Source organism: Oncorhynchus masou, chromosome 29 (genome assembly GCF_036934945.1).
Source record: "Oncorhynchus masou masou isolate Uvic2021 chromosome 29, UVic_Omas_1.1, whole genome shotgun sequence".
NCBI classification, from domain to species: domain Eukaryota; kingdom Metazoa; phylum Chordata; class Actinopteri; order Salmoniformes; family Salmonidae; genus Oncorhynchus; species Oncorhynchus masou.
This window is the reverse complement of record NC_088240.1, coordinates 76,606,042-76,630,085: the sequence shown is the minus strand read 5'-3', so window position 1 is coordinate 76,630,085 and position 24,044 is coordinate 76,606,042. Positions and strand designations below refer to the sequence as shown.

The following is a 24,044-nucleotide window of genomic DNA, read 5'->3' as shown; positions in this document are numbered from 1 at the left end:
CAGTATTGTTGGCTGTGTATGAAATCAAATATGTTATTAGATAGTTTTCATGAACGGTATGTTTAATCAATTACATTCAGTCTCTGACACGGTGCAAATCCAATATCCGTATCCATTATCGATTGATAATAAAATACCGGTACTTAGATTTGATTTCCAATAAAACCAAAGTACACGTCCTCGCCGGAAGTTGTGGTGTTTACATTTTCCAAGATGGCGGCGGGAATGTATTTGGAACACTATTTGGACAGTGAGTTAATTTTCTATTTAAAAGATTTAAAGATAAAAATCTGCTTATGTTTTCAATAGTTTAGCTATCAATTTAAATGTTTATGTATGTTTAGTCAATGCATTGCAAGAAGGAACGCTTTATTTGGAGAATTAGGCCGCTAGCTACCTAGCTAAGCAACACCAACGGTCGTTTTGCCAGCTAGGCAATAGCCTAGCTAGAGTATCATCACAAATTGAATATACATTTGTTAGACCAATAGTTTGTATTTTTAGTGACTATTAGTCAAAAGTTAGTGATGGTTAATTTCTCGCCACAGGCATAGAGAACCTGCCATTTGAACTGCAGAGGAACTTCAATTTGATGAGGGACTTGGACCAACGTACGGAGGGTGAGAAATAACACTACAACTGTTACCGACCAATTCACTACTCTGTAGAGTATGTGTGAACCATGTTTTCAATGCATAATAAAGTAGCAGTCAGCCCACCCACAAGTTGTGCATTTGAATTGCCCATGTTGAATGTATGCAAATGAAATCTGTCTAGCCTCCATAACATTCATGTCCACGGTCCTCAACAATTTACCATTCAATGATCTAATCTTCAAACATCGTCAGGTCATATAGACCAAAAGCTGCACTAGAATTATGTGATGCGTCTTTACATAGCAGTACTTTGTTGAGCTTTTGAAGGGCACAGGCATGGGATTTCTTAGATCCATTCATACTTGTAAAAGCCCTAGATAAACATACATCATTAAAAAAAATACATGTTATGTGGAAGCAAGTGACACAGTAACACACATCACATAAGGCTGATATTCTCAGACAAGTGGCATCAATAAAATTGCTTATCCAAACTTCTCACCCAACCCATCTGTCTTTCTCTCAGATCTAAAGGGGCAGATAGACTCCCTGGCAAAGGATTACACATCCAACGCCAGGACCCTCTCGTCTGAACAGAAGCTTACTATTCTGAGGCAGATCCAGCAGTCGTACAGCAAAAGCAAGGAGTTTGGGGATGACAAAGTGCAACTGGCCATGCAGACTTATGAGATGGTCAGTAGTAGTACTTTGGAGCTCTGTGCTTACTTTGTATTGGAGCCTGTGTGGGTCAGTCAAATGAATCCTAAAGTGCAGTGGTTGTTCCCTAGGTGGACAAGCACATCCGGAGACTGGACACAGACCTGGCCCGCTTTGAGGCCGACCTGAAGGAGAAGCAGATAGAGAGCACAGACTATGATTCCACCTCCAGTAAGGGAAAGAAATGTACGTATTTGAAGTGTGTGTGTGTACGTTCGGGTCTGTTTCTCATGAGTGTTTGCATTGTTGCATCTTGGCACACTTCAAAATATCAAATCATTCTGAGAAAAAACGATGGTAAATGTATTGTCATTTTGGAGTCACTTTTATTGTAAATAAGAATATATTTCTAAATGCTCTACATTCATGTGGATGCTACCATGATTATGGATAGTCCTGAAAGAATTGTGAATAAAGAGTGAAAGAGGCATAAATATCATACACCCCCCCTCTGTTATTGCAATGGTGAAAGGTTAGCCAACCCTTTCTCACCATTCTCACCACTCACTGGACAGTTTATTCACAATTCAGGACTATCCGTAATCATGGTAGCATCGACCTTAATGTCGAGTGTTTAGAAACATGATATTCTTTGTTTACATTAAAAGTGACTCCAAAATGGCAATGCATTATTCTCAAAATGGCACAAAATATTCTGAAACAACCAAAACAAATAGCAAATAAGTTTGTACAGTCACAAGCTTGATGTAATCATTGCGTGCTAGGAATATGGGACCAATTACTAAACTTTTTACTATTTTAATACACATAAGTGAACTTGTTCCACAGTTTTTGGTCCCCTAAAATGGGGGTGACTATGTACAAAAACGATAAACGATTCACCCGATATGGACAAAAATACCCTCAAATGAAGCTGACCGTCTGCACTTTAACCCCATAGTCATTGTATAATTAAAATGTCACTTATCCAATACTTTTGGAGCTCACTGTATATTTAAAGCTATGTTCTGATATTTCAGGTGAGTCCAGGGGGCTGAAAGAGAAGAAGGTGGCTAAAACCCGGTCTAAAGTGAAGAGCTCAGATGAAGATGGCAGTCCGAAGAGTGCACAGAAGAAAGTCAAACTTCTCCAGCCGTACGTTTGTTATTGTGCACTCTATCACTTCCTTCCTTGAAGACACTCTTTCATTGGCCTTAATTGTGTGTGTGTGTGTGTGTGTGTGTGTGTGTGTGTGTGTGTGTGTGTGTGTGTGTGTGTGCTCACCCACAACTCTCATTGTCAGGGGGGAGTTCACTGCTCCAGTTGCTAATTTTGGGAATGTGCATCCCTCTGACGTTCTGGACATGCCAGTGGACCCCAATGAGCCCACCTACTGCCTGTGTCACCAGGTGTCCTATGGAGAGATGATTGGCTGTGACAACACAGACGTGAGTTTCCCCAGAAACCTCCTCTGAGTTTCCCCCCGTGTGTGCACTGACCTGACCTATATTGTTGTGTTGATCCTGGGTCTTGAAAGCTACAGTGTGTACAGACTTCATCAAACCGCTGTGTTGATTGTTTTTGCAGTGTTCCATCGAGTGGTTCCACTTTGCCTGCGTGGGCCTGACGACTAAACCAAGAGGGAAATGGTGAGGGAATCAGCCAACCTCCACAGACTAACCATACATACTACACTCACTGGCCAGTTCATTAGATACACACATCTAGTACAGGGTCAGACCACCCTTTGCCTCTAGAACAGCCTGAATTCTTTGGGGCATGGATTCTACAAGTCAGAAACATTCCACAGGGATGTTTGTCCTGCTGACGCAATAGCATCACACAGTTGCTGCAGATTGGACAGCGGTACGCAGTTGACACCAGGCAGGATGGGTCCATGGACTGCTTATACTAAATCCTTACTCTGCCATCAGCATGACGCAACAGGAACCGGGATTCGTTGGACCAGGTGATGTTTTTCCACTCCTCAATCGTCCGGTGTTGGTGATCACGTGTCCACTGAAGCCACTCTTCTTGTTTTTAGCTGATAGGAGTGTAACCCGGTGTGGTCGTCTGCTGTAATAGCCCATTCGTGACAAGGATCGATAAGTTGTGCATTCCTAGAGGCCGTTCTGCACAGCACTGTTGCACTGCGCCGTTATTTGTCTGTTTGCGGGCCCGCCTGTTATCTTGTACGATTCTTGCCCTTCTCCTTCGACCTCTCATCAACACTTACAGTTTTTGCTCACAGGACTGCTGCTGACTGGAGGTTTTTTGTTTGTCCCACCGTTCTCGGTAAACCGCAGACACTGCCGTGTGTGAAAAGCTCAGGTGGGCAGCTGTTTCTGAGATATTGGATCTGACGCACCTGGCAATGACGATCATACCACACTCAATCGCTTAGGTCACTTGTTTTGCCAATTTTAACATTCAATCAAACATTAACTGAATGCCGGCTTTATATAGCAAGCTACGGCCACGTGACTCACTGTCTGTAGGAGCGATCCATTTTTATAAACAGAGTGGTGTACCTGATAAACTGGCCGGTGAGTGTGTATCTTTACATAACGGAAATAATGATGGGATTTTAAGGTTTACAACTGAGTATTTCCTTTTTTCTAACTCTGCAGGTATTGTCCACGCTGCTCTCAAGACAGAAAGAGAAAGTAAGCCCCTAAGGTAGAGGGGCCAACCGATTGTCGAGTCAGGATACTACGTTAGTAATGAAGAGAAAGTAACATGACAGTTTCTGTCCCCAGGATAGTATTACATTGTTTATCGGTCTTCTAGCATTGAACAATTGGTGCTTTCTTTTTTTGTTTACTTGATTGTTCTGTCTTGGTTTAATGCAGTGTGAAGGAGATATGTGGTTATAGATGTATTTAAAAATGTTTCAAAGGTTATGAGAGTTGATAGGTACGAGAGTTGCTTTGTTTTTACATTTTTATGTTTCTATTTTTTTGTAACGGAACAATAAACACTAAAATGTGACAGTTAGTGTCCATAATATTGCAGTGTGTGTTTGACTACATGTGATTGACTGGAGTGAAGTGGATTGACGTATTGTAATGGATGCAGTGTTGGACCATCGAGAACTGTTGTGCTTTCAAGTTTGTTACATAATTTTCAATTATATTGTGTGCACTCTAAAACACGTATTTTAGCCTGACAGAGTGAGTGGGGAAATGTTAATTTAAGACATTAGCGCTTTTATCTGTGTGGTAGTTAGTTGATTGAACTACATTTGACTTTTTACATTTTGAAAATGATAGATCTGGTTAAGAGCGAATACATTGCATAAGGGAAATATCAATGCTGTAGCTGACACCTAGGTACATGTGAGGAATTGTATTTTCAGTTTGAATACAGCTACTACCTCAAATCAGTCTTGTCCTTTTTGTCCTTTATCATGTAGATTGGTTCTGAACAGCATAGCTACAATTGTATGTTGCATGAGGTTATCAGATTTACTGTAATTGATATTGCAATATGAGTTTGCGGTAATAAAGTATTAATAACATTGTAGCGTCAGTTATCCGCAGACAGATGGCGTAGTTTGTTCACGGAAGAGTGTCAGTGGGAGGAGGGGAGCGTTGCCGATGACGTAGTCCTTTGGCGCGCTGCTGTTAAAAATTCAAAACCCTTCGCCACAAACCGTTTAGAGCAGAACCGTGCTGTTTCAATCTGTTCAACAGTTTCTAAAGATCCGAAATTGTGGATAAGAGCGCTAAAAAAAATATTGGTAAGTGTGTTATACTTGGTTAACGTTACTTATGTCTGGATTTTTTCTTAGTTGTGAAATATAGCTAGTCAGTTAGTTGACCAAAAACAACGTTAAATACTGTAGCTATCTTGTGGCTAACTAAGGTAGCTAGCTAACGTTAACTAGTTCGCGAATAAATCGAAACAAACACGTAACTAATAGCTAGCTTTCTTTTGACCAAGTAAACTTCGTTAATAAATTAGTGTGATTGGGTCGTTTCCAGCTACATGGAATGAACTTACCTTACTATAATTAACGATACCTAGAATGTCAACCACTCGGCTAACAACAAGTTGTTTTTTCGTGTATAGTGATGTCGTGGGACTTCTTTGTGCCTGTGTGCGTGGGTGACCTGGTGAAGACTGGGGGCATTAACCAGTACGTGGTTCAGGATGTCGTCTCTCCTAAACAACTGCCCTCCCATCTCAACAGTAAATATCCCATAGTTTGTTACAGACTTACAGTTGTTAGATATGTCATCCTGAAATCTGACCAAGCAACTCCTTTACTATTCTATATATTTTTTAGGTTTCAAGGCTGCACTGAGAAGTCAGGGTCCATTGTGTATCCTGGAACACTTTGACACGGGTTACACTGTGCTGCAGTGAGTTACATTTACCCAAATTATTGTATTTTTTTTATTTCTTAAACCTACCACAACTATGATGTAATGTCTCGAATTTTGACTCATGTTGCATTCTATTGTATGTCACAGGCATTGCCATAAAGTGGACATGAGTGTGAAAGAGGACACCCTGGAGTTACTCATACAAGGTCAGTGTTTGTGTGTGTTGAAATGTCTTTCAACTTATACACATGATGGCATACTTGTGCCTGCTCGTGCTCACTATTCAGCCGAAGTCCTCATCCGTATTTCATTGCTTTCTCTATTAGTGGTGAGTGGCCTGTCCGTCTCCCTGCCCTCCCTCCTCCTCAACGCCTCACTCTCCGCCCCGGACCGCAAGGAGCAGCTCAATGCTGTCAAAATGAGTGTGTTCCTCCTCTGCAAGCTCACAGAAATCCTGGAGAGTGACTCTTATAGGCAGAGTATTGTCACTGCACCCAGTAAGGTAGGTCCTTCTGCACCTAGTCATATTTGAATATGTAGTCTCATAGCATGCTCTGTAGTCAATTAATACATCCACTAATGCCCAGTGATGAGATCATGGCAAGTATGAGCCTATCAGGCTGAGAGTGTGCTCCTTCCTCCTGATTGGTGGGTAATCTTGGCAGAGTGGTGAAGATTGGCTGCTCTGCTGTAAGGGCCCACCTATAGTAAACTAGCAGTCCTCCTCATCCTCTGCCCATCCCAAAGACATGGGAGAAGGCAGGACGAAGGCTGCTGAAATGCTTTGTGTGAGAATGTTTCAGTTGGCATGGAGACACAACTCTTCGTTGATGGCCTTTGCTATGGCTATGACATTTTTCTTTGGTAATCTGAGGGCATTCAAAAACCACACCCAGATCTTTGTGACTGCTATGCATAGTGGCCTCATAAACAAGGAGTCACTCTAACTGCATAAGGATATTGTAACTGCATAAGGATAGTACAGTATAATACCCTTTCAGTCAATCTAGAATCTCAACCCTCCCGAGTCCTGTACTGGGTTGACAGTTTGAAGTGAACTTTCTGTCGACTCACTCAGGGCAGTAAGAAGGGGAAGGCTGCAGGAGAAGGTCTACTACAGTGGGACTCTGAGAGGGAGACGGTGCTGCAGGCTCTAACCCAGCTCCTTCAGCTGGACATCCGCTCCCTTTGGAGCCTCTCTTTGGTTGAGGAGGAGTTCATCAGGTGAGAGGGCCAGACTGTGGATGAGTGTGTGGGGCTGGAGGAAACATGGGTTTGTGGAGTTTCACTCTAGGTAGAGAACATAGTGAGTGATGAGCAGCAGTCTACAGGACTTACAGTATACTATATGTCCTCAGCTGTGTGACATGCTGCTGCTATAAGCTCCTGGAGAACCCAACCATCAGCCACGTGAAGAACAAGCCCACCAGAGATGCCATCATTCACCTGCTGGGAGTGCAGGTCAAGAAATACAACCACCTTCTGGGTCAGTAACTCGACACCCCCAAACCACTTATTAGACAGCTCCATAGAACCTATACTGATGCATGCAAATGTTACTGCTCCACTGTCTTTGTATTAGTGGTATGGTGTTCAAGTGAAGCGTTGTACTGATGTCCTCTCTTTCTCCATCCACAGGTGCCAGTGTGAAGGTGATCCAGCTGCTGCAGCACTTTGAGCAGCTGTCGTCAGTGTGTGCCCAGGCGGTGTCTGTGTGGAGCACTGAGTATGGAGTCAAGGCTATTGTAGGAGAGGTCATGAGGTCAGTTGAAGAGATTACTTTCTGTATTGGTGTATAATTTTCCGCTAGAATGTCTTAAGGTCCTTGTGTCATGTCCTTTTTATCCCTGTTTATAAAGTGTTGCGAGAGAAACATATTAGCGACTTGAGTTGGAATGTGTATGACGTCTCTGTTCTGATGCCCTGTTTTCTATACTGAACCACCTCTCAGGGAGATCGGTCAGAAGTCTAGTGAGGAGCTGGCCAGAGAGGGGTCAGGGGTCAAGGCCTTCTCCAGCTTCCTGTCTGAACTGGGCACCCTGATCCCAGACACCATGATCCCCAACATCAGTGTGTTACTCACACACCTGGAGGGCGAGGTAACTCATACACCATGATCCATAACATCAGTGTGTTACTCACACACCTGGAGGGTGAGGTAACTCATACACCATGATCCCAAACATGAGGTTTTTTTAGTACTACTTTTTCCCTTGAAATTGTGCTTCCTTTGATCAATCATTATGTCCTTAATAACTTGTCATTGCTGAATGTTCAAACCTCTCTGTGCCTGCAGAGCCCTAGTTTGCGTGTGGCAGTGTGTGAAGTGTTGGGAGAGGTTCTGGTCAGGGTCCTGAGTGGAGATGGACTGGATGAGTCTGGCAGAGCTGACAGGGACCGCTTCATGGACACACTGCAGGAGCACCTCCACGACACACACTCCTACGTCAGGGCCCGAGTGCTGCAGGTCTACACGCGCATCGTCAACAGCAAGGTGTGTGTGTGCTTACATCTCTAAAAGTGTATCCCAAACAACTATGTTGATGTATGAAGCAAATTCCGGATGCTACTTGCACTGTTATGAAACTGCAGTATTATTTATTCACCAATGCCCAGTGATGAGATCATGGCAAGTATGAGCCAATCAGGCTGAGAGATTGTTCTCTTCCTGCTGATTGGTGGGTAATCTTGGCAGTGTGGTGAAGATTGGCTGCTCTGCTGTAAGGGCCCACCTACAGTAAACTAGCAGTCCTCCTCATCCTCTGCCCATCCCAGAGACATGGGAGAAGGCAGGATGGAGGCTGCTGAAAGTCTTGGAGTGTGAGAATATGTTTCAATTGGCAGGGAGACACAACTCTTGGTTGATGGCCTTTGCTATGGCTATGAACATTTTCTTTGGTAATCTGAGGGCATTCAGTAATCTTAGTGACAGCTATGCAGTGGCCTCAACATTCAGTAAAGTCACCGACACTTCTGTGCTGGTTTGAAGTGAATTGTCCCTCAACATCAAATCCCCGTTTGATTGTCATTCTCAAGCCCACAGAAATTATTTGAATTATTTTATTTACCAGCAAAAACCTGACTATTTTGTTTTTGAAGGAAAGGCGACCAGGAGGGGATTACTGAATGTTCCTCTAATGTCCTGTGTGGTTCCCCCCCCCCCCCCAAGGCTCTGCCCCTGAACAGGTACAGTGAAGTGATGGGGTTGGCAGTGGGAAGGCTGATGGACAAATCCATCAATGTGGTCAAGAGTGCCATCCAGCTACTGGCTGCCTTCATCGCTCACAACCCCTACAGCTGCAAGGTGCACGCACACGAACAACCACTACTGTGAAGTACACACACAACACAGTGTCTTACAATTGTTTTTTTCATCTGTAGTTGAGCAGTGCTGACCTGAAGAAACCCCTGGAGAAGGAGACGGATAAACTCCGAGAGCTTAGAGAGAGACTGCAGGAAAACGCACCTGGTAAATTATACACACCACCTTTTATATTTATCTTTTCTATAATGCCCAATGATGAGACCAAGGCGAATGTGAGCCAACTGAAAGAGGGTTGGGATCTCTCGTCTCGATTGGCCGGTAATCTTGGCAGTGTAGCGGAGATTGTCTGCTCTGCTGTAAGGGCCGGCCTACAGTGACTTGGCCCCACCCACATGTTTCTCCCATTAAAGCAACACGGTAGAGAATAGTGGGAGGGTGTTGACAGTGTGACTGACGTGTGTTTGTCTGTATGTGTGAGGCAGGGAGAACCTCTCCTCTATTCAGTTGGCCTTGAGCGCTCTTCTTTGTTAATCTGAGGGCTTTGTAACAATAGAATTCATTCATTCTGAGCTTCTCTACCTCTTCTGCCTCTTTTGTCCAAACTATATTTATCATTAAAGGGAAACTCCACTCAAGCTCTTTTATTTTTTCATTAATCCCCTGATACAGTCCCCCAAAAAATGTTTTGCATGTCAGCAATCAATTTTAAGATATTGGACTTTCGAGAAGCAGTGTCACCAGCCACATCATGATGTAAAATTATTTTAGTGTTGATTTCCCATTTAACCATATTAATTTGGTCTCTCTGTCCAGTGGCAGTGATCAAGGCCTCCGAGCTGTGGGCTGCTATGGAGCCTGAGCTGCTCCTCACCGTCAGAGCCGAGCTGGAGCCCACCAGTGAGGGGGAACAGCAGGAGAGGGAGGAGGATGAGGCTGGAGAGGAGGACGACAGGGCCACCGCCGTACAGATCGCCCAGTTCCTCCGCGTCAACAAATACCGGTAAGGGGGGGGGGGGCGCTCTCGTTCTATTTATTCTATTTCTATCCATTTAATCCTATCCAATAGGCAAAATCAAATAACTTTGAAACACTGCCCACGTGACTAGATTTGTAACAAGTCAGGATCAACTGTTTATAGAAATGAGATGCCAATTGGCATTCCAAGCTGAACTCTACAGTCATCACATAATAACTGATTGTTGTTTGTGTATCAGGAATGCAGTGCGTCTGTGTGTGCTAGCACACAGCCTGTTCCCAGAGTCTGAGATGTTCTCGTCTCTGACCACTCTCACCCCCGAAACTCTCTTGGACACACTGGCCCTGCTCTTCAAAGGTACTGAACTCTGTCTGTCAATCACATCACAAAGAACGTGTATTGGTTAAGTGTAGGAGATAGAAAGGGAGGGGGGAAAGTTAGCATTCTGAAAATGTTGGGTCATTTCGTGCACTTTGAAAGAACCGCATTATACAAGTCTAGTAAGTAAACTATTCAGAACTAACCAGCACTCTGCTAAAAGAGTCGTAATCACTCAATCAAAACTTTCATATCGATTAAACAAATGATTCAGTACCAAGCCTTCAAAAACAAGTGGTGAAATCAGTGCTATAATAAGAGTATGATATAACCAATCAAAATGTAATTAAGGTCAATCTAGTGCTGTGGGCTTTCAGCAGTGTAGGAGGTGTAGTTCTAGATTACAGCATTACTAATGGGGTGGGTGATAATGTTTTCTACTGGTGAATCACCCAAACCTAGCTCTAACACCTGAGAACTAACACTGGTCTTCATTTTAGACCACTAGTTAAATCATGTGGCCTGGAACAAATGTGTGCTCACACTGTGACAGGATTTAAGATGTTCACATCTGCTCTCATTAGAACATTTTTCTAATCTGACCTCTGTTCCTCCCCAGGTCCTGACCAGGACACCTCTGAGATCAGAGAGGACATGCTTTCCACCCCCCAGAAGGAGAGAGCAGGGGATGGGGGGAAGGAAGGGGTGGAGGAGAGCGAGCTGAAGAAACAGGAGATGCTGTTGCAGTATCTGAAAGACACTGAGAGCTTTGCCCTGCAGGTGGAGAGAGCCATCGCTGTCATCAACACCATGCTCTACTGGAAGACTACCTCAGGTACAAACACACCTCATCTTACCTACACCCGCATTACCATTCCTTTATCACCTGCACAGTCAACATCTCACCCCAATGACTCCATGCATGTGTTCTGAGACAATGTAATTTGTGGGGTATTGAGGAATGAATGTGTCTCAGTGGTCCAGGAGGCGGTGCAGTTCTGTGTGACAGTATGCGAGTTCAGTGTGGCGAATTCTCTGACTGGCGTGAGGAAGATGCTGCCTCTGGTCTGGTCTACTGACGCTGCCATTAAAGATGCTGTGGTGCAGGCCTACAGACGCCTCTACCTCAACCCCCAGGGAGACAACACCAGGTACGCTGTCACACCTTCAAACTGTTGCCACAGGCACTTTCTATCAACCCCTCAGGTCCCTCAATCCCACTACCAATTTGCAACGCCTCCTGGACCAGTGGTTTCAACAGCGGTTTCAACTCTCGGGCTGCGTTTATAGACATGCAATCCCATTCTGATCTTATTTTCACTAATTGGTCTTTTGACCGATCGGATCAGCTCTGAAATTATGTGGGGGAAAATTGTGATTGGTCAAAAGACCAATTAGTACCAAAACATTTTAACAGAATTGGGCTGCCTGTGTGAAAACATCCCGTACTACATTTTCTGCTGTGCATTTGTTAATCTTGCTCCCATTAGCACATTGTGCAGACTCAAGGTAGAAGTTGAGGTGGGAAATTGCACAATTGACCGTAGAACAATGTCTTGGAGCGACTTCTTCAACCTCCAATGGGCTCTGCTCTGGTGCCTGACTCTCTCTCCCTCTCAGGGCTAAAGCTCAGACTCTAGTGGACAGTCTGTCTGAACTGATGGTGGATGCCTCTCTGGGGACAATCCAGTGTCTGGAGGAGATAGTGAGTTTCTCTTATTACAGTCTTTTATTATCCATCCTGTCATCAGTACTACCCAGTGATTGTTAGCCCTTACTCTTTACTGATTACTCTATCCACCCTGTCATCAGTACTACCCAGTGATTGTTAGCCCTTACTCTTTACTGATTACTCTATCCACCCTGTCATCAGTACTACCCAGTGATTGTGAGCCCTTACTCTTTACTGATTACTCTATCCACCCTGTCATCAGTACTACCCAGTGATTGTGAGCCCTTACTCTTTACTGATTACTCTATCCACCCTGTCATCAGTACTACCCAGTGATTGTGAGCCCTTACTGATTACTCTATCCATCCTGTCATCAGTACTACCCAGTGATTGTGAGCCCTTACTCTTTACTGATTACTCTATCCATCCTGTCATCAGTACTACCCAGTGATTGTGAGCCCTTATTCTTTACTGATTACTCTATCCACCCTGTCATCAGTACGACCCAGTGATTGAGTTAGCCGTTTCTCTTTACTGATTACTCTATCCACCCTGTCATCAGTACTACCCAGTGATTGAGTTAGCCCTTACTCTTTACTGATTACTCTATCCACCCTGTCATCAGTACGACCCAGTGATTGTTAGCCCTTACTCTTTACTGATTACTCTCTATCCATCCTGTCATCAGTACGACCCAGTGATTGTTAGCCCTTACTCTTTACTGATTACTCTATCCACCCTGTCATCAGTACTACCCAGTGATTGAGTTAGCCCTTACTCTTTACTGATTACTCTCTAGCCATCCTGTCTTTCAATAATTAACCCTGTTCTATCTCACCTAATCTGTTCCAACACCACCTCTCATGTCATTCCAGGTCCAGGAGTTTTTTGGTGGTGGCAGCAGCCTGCAGTCCACGGTGGTGCAGGTTCTGTGGGAGAGGTTCACTGGCAAACGAGAGACCTCCAGCCTGCACAGACGAGCAGCAGTGCTGCTTCTGGGAATGGCTGCACGGTAAGGCCCACACGAACACAAGTTCTAACTCCACACCTCTGTCTTTAAGTCCCATTTGACTTCTTGCCCAATGATGAGACCAAGGCGAATGCGAGCCAACTGAACGAGAGAGTTGGGTTCTCCTTTGTCTTGATTGGCCGGTAATCTTGGCAGTGTAGCGAAGATTGGCTGCTCTGCTGTAAGGGCTGGCCTACAGTGACATGGCCCCACCCACATGTTTCTCCCGTTAAAGAAACACTGTAGAGAATAGTGGGAGGGTGCTGACAGTGTGACTGACGTGTGTTTGTCTGTATGTGTGAGGCAGGGAGAACCCCACCTCTCCTCAATATTCAGTTGTCCATGAGCGCTCTTCTTTGGTAATCTGAGGGCTTCTACACCTGTATGTGTCTTTCGGAGGGGTTGAGTTAAAAGTGGGAAGTAAAATTTTTGTTGGCCTTGTGGCCATTTGACTAATATCTTAATCCCTTGATCTTTGTTTTAATATGAGACTGATCCAAGTCCAGTTTTGCTGTTAACCTCCCAATGACAATGTTCCCTTATTGACGTAGGGTAAACTGTTCCCAGGTCTGCACCTATTGGGAACTCCTACCTGTGGTGCTTGGCTTTGTCTCAACAGTCTGGCATTGGTTAATTTGTCCACTGAACCTCATTAAGGCGCCTGCATGCTTCCCACCTGTAACACTTCAGAAGACGTGCATATATTATTACATCTTGTGACATGTTTATTTTAGACTCTTTTTTTTCAGTTCGGGGGCACCAAGTCTACACCCCTTTGTCGGTGATTGGTCAACAGTAGGGATTCTTCAATAGTCTGTCAGTCAGCGAGAAACGACTCGTTTTCGTGCATGTGTTTTCATTGAGAAATACTGCCGAAAACATCTTAGTTGCAAAAAAAAAAGAAGTCCTCAGCATAAACGTGAACTCTGTCATTAATTTCTATCTTAGATTAATTCACTATTTTGAGGAAGTGTACTGGCTACGCTGTCTCAAAATGGACAAACAGTACTATTGACTCTTCTTTTGTCAAAGTGAATGTCTTTTAAGAGTATGCTAGCATACTCATTTGGTTAGCCGAACTGAAGCATGCTGGCGCCTTTAGTCTGTCAGTAGGAGCACAGCAGTGTACACACACTTCTCTCCATTGAGTCTAAGTCACGACCACACACATCTGGGCTCACCGCCAGGGTTTTCAATGAAGAACAAGCGTTTTAAACACACATTCTGTTTCCTTCAAAGACAGCCACTGCCGGTGGAGGGGTGAGGGGGACTATCTGCAGTCCACCCACACTGTAATGGACAATACCGTGCCTCCTCTCTTTCCGTAACCTGTTTAATCCTCCCCTCACTTCCTCTAACCCTCCCTCCTACACCCCCGTAGACTGTGTGTGTTCTGCGCAGGGCCCAAGCACCGATGAGATGATTGATTAATCTGGAGCCTGGGCATAATTTAAATGACGTAGCCTACTACTCTGTTGTGTGTAGACATGGCAGTATGTACATTTACTGATAATAACATTTGTGCACCCCACACTAAAGTTGCTGTGTGTAATAGCATGTTTGTATGTGTGTTCTTATATCAGATTAGATGTGGCATTTTAGATGATTCAGTGTGTAGACTAATTGTGTATTTCTCTGTAGAGCGGAGAGAGAGGTGGTCCTCAGTAACCTGGACACTCTGTGCTCTGTGGCTCTGGGAGAGAAGTTGACTGAAGACTTCCTACTGGCCAGAGACTCAGTTATCACCATCTGTAACATCACTGACCATGTCAGGGTAAGAACCCGCACGTAGATTCCCGGCTTAGACTTTCTAGAGGTCTAGGGCTGTCCCAGACAAACACTATCTTGGTCGACCACATGTCACATGTTCTTTGGTTGAAATTTAAAGTAATGTCTCTTTATTTATATATATATATACATATATACACACACACACCCACCCACCCAATGTGTTTGAATAACATTAACTATACTGAACAAAAATATAAACATGGTAAGTGTTGGTCCCATTTTTCATGAGCTGAAATAAAAGATCCCGACACATCCAGCTTCTTTACCTGTGGGATCGTCTGAGGGAGGGGGCTGGATGCTGAGCAGTATTTCTGTTTTTAATTGTGGGGGAAAATGTATTCTGATTGGCTGGGCCTGTCTCCGTAGTGTGTGGACCCAGGCCCACCCATCATGACTGCACCTCTGCCCAGTCCTATTAGATTTCAATATTTTCTTCCTGTTTGGAACTGTGTAAACAACTCTGGTATTACTTCAAATGTGGTATTTTCTAACAAAAATCTACATCCTTTATTACAGCAAAGATTAAAAACAGACACATTTGAAGTTGCTTTATCTGCCATTCTGTGGTTAGAGGCTTGGTGCTCACGGAATCAGTCGGCTATTAAACACTCAAACTGGCAACAAACAGGATCCGTTTTATTTCTGTAGAAATTGATGATTTATAAAGCCAGGGACGTTTTAACAGTTATGCTATGGATTATATATCGAAGTTAGTTTCCTCTCAAGTTTCTTAGACAATTAAGGCTAGGGCTATTTTCTCCTCCTTACTCTACTTCTGCCGCATTGTTCGCAACAACAACAATATGCTGGTTAACTTTGCTATTATGCACATAGCAACATAAAGGGAAAGGCACCAATTCAGCGGCACACTGAAGATTACGTTTCAGAACTGCGGACAGCGCCTTCTCCCGCTATCCATCGTGTGAGAAACTGCATTTGTTATAAAATAATATTTATTACTCTTGCACCATTTTCTTACAACATATAATCACTTACAAGTTCAGTAGCTCATGTCTTCGAGTGATGAACTGTGCCATGCCCGTGGCCTCTGCAATGGATTAGTCCACTGAGACGGGTGGGAATCAGACAGGAGTCTTGTGCACCATGAACTTTTTTTTTTTTTTAACTGCTTGACTAAAATCTCGGTCAACCAACAGCCTGAACTAAACAATCTACCAGGTGACTAAATGGGGTCAACCCTATAGAGTTTGAATTGTGTAAAGTGATTGAGTTGAATTGTCCCCTCCCCCAGCAATGCAAAGGAGCTCCATTCAGACTGCCTCAGGACAACCAGCTCTTTACCTGCCTCACACAGGCCATCGCTGAAGGTGTGTACACACACGGTCTCTTGAGTGGAAGAATGTAGTATCTCTGCCCCTGACTCTCTTAACTGACTGTCTGTCTGGTCCCGCCCCAGGTGTGGTGATGGCGGACCCTCATTGGCAGAGCTTCATGGAGCAGGCTGTCCGTCTGCTGTACTTCCTGTCCGAGTCCCCAGACCAGCTCTGCTCCCGCCTCCTCCAGCGCTGCTCTCGTCTGCTATTGGACCAGATTGCGGAGGGCGGGGAGATGTTAGTAAACAAGGATGTCAGCCAGTTGCCGGGTGTGTCTCAGGACCCTGAGGAGCAGGGAGAACAAGGTGAGAGACAGAGTGGATATTTATTTTAAGTTGGTGCACTCTGGTAAAACACCTTCTCAAAGTAGTATGAATAGATTACTTTCTCTTGTCTGGTGCTCTTTCACTGTGCCTAGCGTGGTAATGTATTTTGTATTGGTACTTCATGATCAGTACGTGTTCCTGTCCCTCTAGTCCCTGCGGTGAGCTGTGTGTCCCTGGCCCAGCTGCTGTCTCTGTGTGGCTGCGTGGCGTTCTGGCAGGTGTCCCACCTAGAGCGCAGCGTCAGCACTGAGCTGCGGAGGAGGAGAGGAGAGACAGAAGAGAGGGAGGAGAAGGCGAAGGTACCCTCCCGTAAGGCCAAGGTCAGTCTGGACATGGAATTTATTTATTTTATTTTACCTTTATTTAACTAGGCAAGTCGGTTAAGAACAAATTCTTATTTTCAATGAAGGCCTAGGAACAGTGGGTTAACTGCCTGTTCAGGTGCAGAATGATAGATTTGTACCATGTCAGCTCGGGGATTCGAACTTGCAACATTTCGGTTACTAGTCCAACGCTCTAACCACTAGGCCGCCCTGAGAACACAATGTTTATGATGTCCAGTATTTTTAGGCAATCCAAACCAATGATGCAATAATTCACATAATGGTCAGTCATGAGATTAGGTTACTGCAAACCTAGTGGTAATGAGACTGCTGGGATATACACATGTTCTGTGTTTCAGAAGCTTTTACTATACGTGTCAAATTGATTCTCATTGCATTTCATAAACCAAATGTTATCAGAACAGGATGTTGATTAGTAAAGAGGCCATGTGAGTCTCCTGGTGAGCAGGATTGTCTTGCCAATCAGTGACTTTTCTCCCTGGGAAACGCTTGATGAGTTTAATTTTGGTCACGCAGCACAGTGATTGACAGGTCTTGATGATTCTTCCCAACAGGGGGCTAAATTCAACAGCGAACTTTTTCATAATTACTCCTTTAGATTAAATCACTAACTTTCCAGTAGACTAGACATGAACAGGGAGTTCTTAATCAACTGTCATGATCCATGTTTCCCACAGCAAGCAGCCAATGACAGTTCTGTGGAGGAAGAACTTGGGTTGATGGGTGCTTCTGCTGAGGAAACCGAGGCAGAGCTGATCAGGAAGATCTGTGAGACTGAGCTGCTGGCTGGTAAGATATGCCAAACTTTTTCAAAACGGTGTCATTTTTCCTGGTGTGATTTAATTGCCTTGACAACCACATCTCCTCCCCCCAGAGGAGAACCTGTTGTGCTCGTTCCTGCCCCTGCTGGTGAGGGTGTGTAGTTCCCCAGGGAGATACTGCCACCCCCAGCTCACCACAGCTGCCTGCCTGGCCCTCTCACAGTACATGATGATCAGGTCAGACTACACCTCAGACTACATTGTTTTTCTATAATTTTCATGTGTGTCTGTCAACCTCTATCCCCTCTCCTGCTGTCAACCTCTGTCCTCTCTCCTCTGTCAGTCCATCAGTGTGTGAGGAGCACATCCGTCTCCTGTTCACGGTGCTGGAGCGCTCCTCTCTGCCCGTCGTCAGGGCCAACGCCATCATCGGCCTGGGAGACCTCACCGTCCGCTTCCCCAACATCCTGGAGCCCTGGACCCAGAACCTCTATACCAGGTATTCCAAACACCTGGACCCAGAACCTCTGTACCAGGTAATCCAAACACCTGGACCCAGAGCCTCTGTACCAGGTAATCCAAACACCTGGACCCAGAGCCTCTGTACCAGGTAATCCAAACACCTGGACCCAGAGCCTCTGTACCAGGTAATCCAAACACCTGGACCCAGAGCCTCTGTACCAGGTAATCCAAACCCCTGGACCCAGAGCCTCTGTACCAGGTAATCCAAACCCCTGGACCCAGAGCCTCTGTACCAGGTAATCCAAACACCTGGACCCAGAGCCTCTGTACCAGGTAATCCAAACACCTGGACACAGAACCTCTGTACCATGTGTGAACCCCCACAAGCCACTTTCATTCAGTGACTAAATATTAACCAAGCAGCTAATAGAACTTGTTTAGAATATGGAAGGAGCAAACAAGCTGATCTTCATTTAATTACCCAGCTGTGTGTGTACTACGGATTGTGTGGCTTTTTTAAGTTAGGTAAACATGGCTATTAGATGAGGATGGCTGAGGGCTACAAGCTCGTTCCATATCTGGTTGTCTGCTAATGTTCCTTCAGACGCTCCAGTCCTGCTGCAGTCTACTGAACCAGTTTATCGAAAACCTATTTCCATATGTTCAGAACAGAAAAAACCAATAGGAAGCATTGTAAAATGCTGTCATGTCTTCCACTAGCATTCTGACCTCGGCTATAGCGTGACAGTACATTGTACTGTGCTCTTCAGAACTCCAACCGCACTTCTGGACTGTGGCAACCATGGGCTGCTCGCACGTGCACTCAAATAAAATTTGAGCAGAAAGGCCTAGAACAGCTTGAAGGTTCTGATTGTGTCCAGAACTACTTGTTGGTGGTATAATTATACAATGAGTAGATCGGAGAGAGAAGGGGGGTAATTTCAGGTGATGCCATTTGTTATACTCCGTAGGAAGGACGGGGACTTAATTGAAGAAATCTTAATGATGATTGCTGGTTGTTCCTCCCACATTGAGATGCACTGAAGCCATACCCCTCCCTCATTAAGTTTAATTACAATTCGTTATCTCTTTACATTCCACTAGTTCTGTTTGTCTTTGTAAAGTGTTATTCTTACGTTTGAGGTGTTTCAGATGAATAGTGTTTTCCAGGCTTTTCACTATGAACACTAATCCTCAGGTTTTTCCTCATGGTAAGTGTTTTGTAGCAGTCAGTAATTGTCTCCCACACACCTCCATTGTGTTGGGTCTCCTCAAAGACAGACAGCCCTCCCTGGGAGAGGACTGATAAGGGTATTAAACATGATTTTTACTCTAATGGTAATGCACTGTTTTACAGGCATAGTTAATTATACTGAAGCTGTGGCTTATGACCATCTACTGTATAGCAGACTACACACCCGGCGAGTGGTTCCTCTGCAAAACGTCCTAATCCACGGCAGGAGGAGAAGTTGCATATTGTTTTTTTTTTTTTTTTTTTTTTTTTCACCTGGCCTCAAATCCCTTCCCAGTGTATGTGGTTAATTAATTCCCCTGTTTAGAACAATGGAGGCCAGGGAGACCCTGCAGTCATTTTGTGTCAGCTTCCTCGGGGTAGAGGCCTTCTGTACCTCCCACAAGTACATCTGAAATGACTGCATAGCCAAGGATTATGGTCAATGCCAGTCAGGGGTATTGGCATCGAAGCCTCCAGGTCCAATGTATAGCTGGTCGTATTTTCACCCAGGTAGTCGATTGCTTAATGTCATGTCATTGATTAGCCAGTCTCTCTCTTACGTGGTATCCCAGCTGATCCTGATTAGAGCAGAAACCTGCATGCCATTTAAATGTTGTTTCTTCATCATAGCATGTCCCTATGTCCCCTGCCTAGGCTGAGTGACGAGAACCCGGCGGTGAGGCAGACTGCGGTGACTGTTCTGACCCAACTAGTGCTGAAGGATGTGCTCAAGGTCAAAGGTCAGGTCAGCGAGGTGGCTGTGCTGCTCATCGACCCCCAGACACACATCGCCAGCCTCGCACTCAACTTCTTCAACGAGCTCGCCTCCAAGGTACACACAGTATTGTTTCCATGCATTTCTATTTGATTGGGATATACAGTGCCTTCGGGAAATATTCAGACCCTTTTGACTTTTCTACATTTTGTTATGTTACAGGCTTATTTTATTTTTATTTTATTTTTTATTTTTTTTAAATCAAATCTACACACCATACTCCATAATGACAAAAGCAAAAAGTTTTTTTTAGACAACTTATTTACATAAGTATTCAGACCCTTTGCTATGAGACTTGAAATTGAGCTTGGGTGTGTCCTGTTTCCATTGATCAGCCTTGATGTTTCTACAACTTGATTGCAGTCCACCTGTGGTAAATTCAATTAATTGGATATGATTTGGAAAGGCACACACCTGTCTACATAAGGGCCCACAGTTGACAGTGCATGTCAGAGCAAACACCAAGTCATGAGGTTGAAGGAATTGTCCATAGAGCTCTGAGACAGGATTGAGTCGAGGCAAAGATCTGGGGAAGGGTACTAAAAACTTTCTGCAGCATTTAACGTCCCCAAGAACAGTGCCCTCCATTCTTAAATAGAAGAAGTTTGAACCTACTAAGACCCTTCCTAGAACTGGCCGCCCAGCAAAACTGAGCAAGTGGTGGTGAAGGGCCTTGTTCAGGGAGGTGACCAAGAACCTGATGGTCACTCTGACAGAGCTCCAGAGTTCCTCTGTGGAGATAAGAGAATCTTGCAGAAGGACAACCACATCTGCAGCACTCCACCAATCAGGCCTTTATGGTAGAGTGGCCAGACGGAAGCCACTCCTCAGTAAAAGGCACACGACAGCCCACTTGGAGTTTGCCAAACGGCACCTAAAGGACTCTGACCATGAGAAACAAGATTCTCTGTTCTGATGAAATCAAGATTGAACACTCTGGCCTGAATGCCAAGTGTTATGTCTGGAGGAAACCTGCCACCATCCCTACGGTGACGCATAGTGGCAGCAGTATTTTTTTTAAATGGCAGGGACTGGGAAGCTAGTAAGGATCGAGATGAACAGCGCAATGTAGAGAGATCTTTGATGAAAACCTGCTATGGACTAGTCTCTAAATGTCCTTGAGTGGCCCAGCCAGAGCCCGGACTTGTACCCAATCGAACATCTCTGGAGAGACCTGAAAATAGCTGTGCAGCAACACTCCTCATCCACCCTGACAGGGGTATTTGGGGTATTGTGTGTAATTAGGAGGGGGGAAACAATTTAATCAAATTTAGAATAAGGCTGGAATGTAACAAAATGCTGAGAAAGTCAACGTGTCTGAATACTTTCCGAATGCACAGTAAATCTGAGTTGGTGTATTGGGGAACTTTTTACATAGACTGAGGGTCATGGATCCTCCAATGTTCTAAACCAGACAGTGGCCTCTCCTCCCAGGACAATGCCATCTACAACCTGCTCCCAGACATCATCAGCAGACTGTCAGACCCAGAGAGAGCCATGAACGAGGAAGACTTCCACACCATCATGAAGTGAGTGGCGTCCACACTGAGCTGTGTGCCTCTTCTGCTCTCACTGTGTATATTGTGTTGTGATCAGTATAGTGTGTCTTGCAGGGAGCTATTCAAATACCCGCGAGCTTTAATAATCTAAGGGCTACTTAATCTGTGTCTGTCGCCCACTGTGTTCTCTCCCAGGCTTTACACACTCTGACTTGGCATGCTGGGGTCACATTGTGACTCTGGTTTGAAACCTGTTGTGCTGAATAACATGGGAATGGGATGCTAATATGTGAATGGTGTTTTAATGCCTTATTTTTAATGTTTCCCCCTTTGTCTCTGTTTTCAGGCAGCTGTTTTCCTACATCACTAAGGAGAGACAGACTGAGTCTCTAGTGGAGAAGCTGTGTCAGCGCTTCAGGACAGCAAAGTGAGCAGCCCGTCTTCCCCTTGCTCTTCCTTCCTATCTCCTAATTTCTGTTCTCCCGCTCCATGTCATAACGGCTGGCATTAGTTCCTCTCAGTCTCAGGAGTATTCGAGGCCTGGGTCGTCTGTCCAGCGAACGCAGGGCCAACTATTTCCCTCTTTCTGGCTCGTCATTCAAAGAACAGACCTCCATAGAAAGGGCATTTTAGATTAAGCCACAGACAGTGAATCATCGAGACCATGGGCGGAGAATGATTTCTTCAAATGTCAGGCTTCCTCGGTTCTTGAAATACTATTTGTTGTAAGTGAATAATCAAATTTCCTCACCCCCCCATTCTCTCTCCAGGACTGAGCGTCAGTGGTGCGACCTGGCCGTGTCTCTGTCTCTGCTGTCTATGTGTGAGCGAGGGCTGAAGAGGCTCCAGGAGTGTTGGGAGTGTTACAGTGACAAGCTGACTGAGACAGGAGTCTACCAGCCTCTCCTCTCCATCACTGCTAAGCTACGCCGAGGAGCCAAGCCACAGCTCAAGGTACAGTTCAAACCACCTAAGAAAGCCCTTAGCCCCCTTCCGAATTCAGATATACATAACAAACTTGGGACAAGTGAGAGACTATAGACTATCCAGACCGATTTCTTGACTGTGCCTCTGAATGAATACACATGCTGGGTCTTATTCTGATTCTTCTCTGTCCCCAGGTCCAGGTAGAGGAGTTTGAGAAGCGTCTGACGGCGGTCCACACCCGGGGGCTGGAGAACGTAGAGAGCCCTGAGATGGAGACAAAACGGCCTGAGGGAGCTGGGTCCAGCCAGAACACCACTCATACGCCACTACCCAACAAGGGACGGGGTGGCAGGCCCAAGAGAGGTGAGTGCACACACGTGTTGTGCCTTTTCTGGTAGACAGTGAATTTTCCCTCTTGAATGTATTTATTTTTTCCTATTATATAGACTTTAGCTAATGTTCCATGTTTTTCTTTCTCTCCCCTCAAAGGTCAAGCCAAGCCCTCTGTATCTAGTTGCCATGACGATAGCTTTGTGACCCCTAAACCAACCCGGAAGTCCTCCAAGAAAGCTGTTATCACCTTCAGCAGTGACGAAGAGGAGGAAGAAGGTATCTGTACTGTTAGAAAGTGCTATCTGTTTTAGTCTGAGTTTTGGCAGTGCTTTTCAGTTAAAGTGATGGAAAGCATTTCAACTGATTCATGCTCTCGGTAGATTGTTGTTGCTGGCTTCCCAGGATTGTGTCATGAAGTACATTTGAGCCCAGTGAATGAAATTATATTTATTTTAATCTTTGCAATTTCATAGGAACAAATCTGGTTAGTTGTTGCTTGTCAAATTAACACATCAATGTTACTGATATTTGTTTGTTTTTACCCAATCAGACGCTGTCATGGCAGAGAGTGAGACACCTAAGGTGACCACACCCATCGCCCGCACCTCTCGACGTGCTCGTCTCCGACACTGATCACTCTCTTCCTCTGCTTTTAGTTTGTATGTCACATGTTCTATTGGTTTTGTCATCTTTTTAAGTCATGTTTTTTAATTTTTAAAAACTTTTTATCTTTTAATGTAGCTCTAGTCAGTACTAAATACTTTGACTAAATACTCACCTTTTTTTGTAGCTGAATCAAGACTTTTAATAAACCTTTGGTGTGAACAACTCAACCGCTGTGATCCGTGTGTGTTTGCAAGTGGAGTCAGATTTATGCCCTCATTACAAGGAGTATTGAATGCCCTTCTCTTGCATTATGTGTGTTTGGTCAGTGAAATAGTGTGTGTTCAGGTTGGACTGTCCCAGCTTGGCTAGACACGGTTGCTACCATTCGTACTCCTTCATTCTCTCCTCCATGGTCCTATTTCTGCCAGTTTGAAATATTCTGTAATCCCACCTGTTGGAAGTTAATAAACCTGTTAACCTAAATCCTCCTGAGACCCAGCAGGTAATTTTATTCCTCTAGTGGATATTTAGATCTTGGTCTGTATCTGAGGCCATACGAGCCGTTTTATTAAGTCCTGTTTGAGAAGACATTGGGCTTTTAAATTATATCACGTGTGGGGGTGTTTATCATATTTACGTTTTGACCACTAAAGAGGACAATTTTGCACTTACAATAAAATACTTAAAAAAACTTTTCTTAGTAATGTGCTTTTTCACCCCCCACACACTTGTGTTAAAAACATTTAAACAATGTATCCCTAACTTTTTTCCCGGGTCTCACCTGGTATATGATGTGCCTGACAACTGAACAAAATGGTAGCATGTTAT

At 44.6% G+C, this 24,044-nt stretch overlaps 2 protein-coding genes and 4 non-coding genes across 6 annotated transcripts; all 6 read left to right on the top strand.

Moving 5' to 3' along the window:
- Nucleotides 1-178: 178 nt before the first annotated feature.
- On the top strand, nt 179-4,638 carry LOC135520599 (inhibitor of growth protein 4-like). The gene is made up of 8 exons (XM_064946265.1): nt 179-250; nt 549-620; nt 1,123-1,289; nt 1,385-1,499; nt 2,294-2,408; nt 2,557-2,701; nt 2,841-2,902; nt 3,884-4,638. Exons 1-8 carry the CDS (start codon nt 214-216, stop codon nt 3,921-3,923), a joined length of 753 nt encoding a protein of 250 aa, XP_064802337.1. The 5' UTR covers nt 179-213; the 3' UTR covers nt 3,924-4,638.
- Nucleotides 4,639-4,883: 245 nt separating this feature from the next.
- ncapd2 (non-SMC condensin I complex, subunit D2) lies at nt 4,884-23,443 on the top strand. Its single transcript, XM_064946264.1, has 32 exons — nt 4,884-4,995; nt 5,328-5,447; nt 5,545-5,620; nt 5,732-5,790; nt 5,911-6,086; nt 6,663-6,808; nt 6,943-7,070; nt 7,223-7,346; nt 7,536-7,683; nt 7,881-8,078; nt 8,754-8,888; nt 8,966-9,053; nt 9,663-9,849; nt 10,064-10,182; nt 10,763-10,978; nt 11,120-11,294; nt 11,764-11,848; nt 12,691-12,827; nt 14,466-14,598; nt 15,868-15,943; nt 16,033-16,254; nt 16,426-16,595; nt 17,297-17,408; nt 17,494-17,617; nt 17,724-17,879; nt 19,731-19,908; nt 21,286-21,380; nt 21,697-21,777; nt 22,121-22,304; nt 22,472-22,640; nt 22,767-22,886; nt 23,161-23,443. The coding sequence occupies exons 2-32, from the start codon at nt 5,330-5,332 to the stop codon at nt 23,241-23,243; spliced, it is 4,218 nt and encodes a 1,405-aa protein (XP_064802336.1). The 5' UTR covers nt 4,884-4,995; nt 5,328-5,329; the 3' UTR covers nt 23,244-23,443.
- LOC135521448 (small nucleolar RNA U85) lies at nt 6,166-6,462 on the top strand. Its single transcript, XR_010452581.1, has one exon. It is a non-coding gene; the product is annotated as a small nucleolar RNA U85 (small nucleolar RNA).
- LOC135521446 (small nucleolar RNA U85) lies at nt 8,195-8,496 on the top strand. Its single transcript, XR_010452580.1, has one exon. It is a non-coding gene; the product is annotated as a small nucleolar RNA U85 (small nucleolar RNA).
- Nucleotides 9,097-9,390, top strand: LOC135521449 (small nucleolar RNA U85). Its single transcript, XR_010452582.1, has one exon. It is a non-coding gene; the product is annotated as a small nucleolar RNA U85 (small nucleolar RNA).
- On the top strand, nt 12,893-13,197 carry LOC135521450 (small nucleolar RNA U85). Its single transcript, XR_010452583.1, has one exon. It is a non-coding gene; the product is annotated as a small nucleolar RNA U85 (small nucleolar RNA).
- Nucleotides 23,444-24,044: the final 601 nt, after the last annotated feature.

What these genes read in the sequence shown, in the direction of transcription:
- ncapd2 (XM_064946264.1), top strand. Translation starts at nt 5,330, where the DNA reads ATGTCGTGGGACTTCTTTGTGCCTGTGTGCGTGGGTGACCTGGTGAAG. An exon ending in ACTGGCCCTGCTCTTCAAAG is followed by an intron (nt 10,183 to 10,762) that starts GTACTGAACTCT and finishes GTTCCTCCCCAG; the next exon opens with GTCCTGACCAGGACACCTCT. An exon ending in ACATCACTGACCATGTCAGG is followed by an intron (nt 14,599 to 15,867) that starts GTAAGAACCCGC and finishes CCCCTCCCCCAG; the next exon opens with CAATGCAAAGGAGCTCCATT.
- LOC135520599 (XM_064946265.1), top strand. Translation starts at nt 214, where the DNA reads ATGGCGGCGGGAATGTATTTGGAACACTATTTGGACA. An exon ending in CCATGCAGACTTATGAGATG is followed by an intron (nt 1,290 to 1,384) that starts GTCAGTAGTAGT and finishes GTTGTTCCCTAG; the next exon opens with GTGGACAAGCACATCCGGAG. An exon ending in ACTAAACCAAGAGGGAAATG is followed by an intron (nt 2,903 to 3,883) that starts GTGAGGGAATCA and finishes CTAACTCTGCAG; the next exon opens with GTATTGTCCACGCTGCTCTC.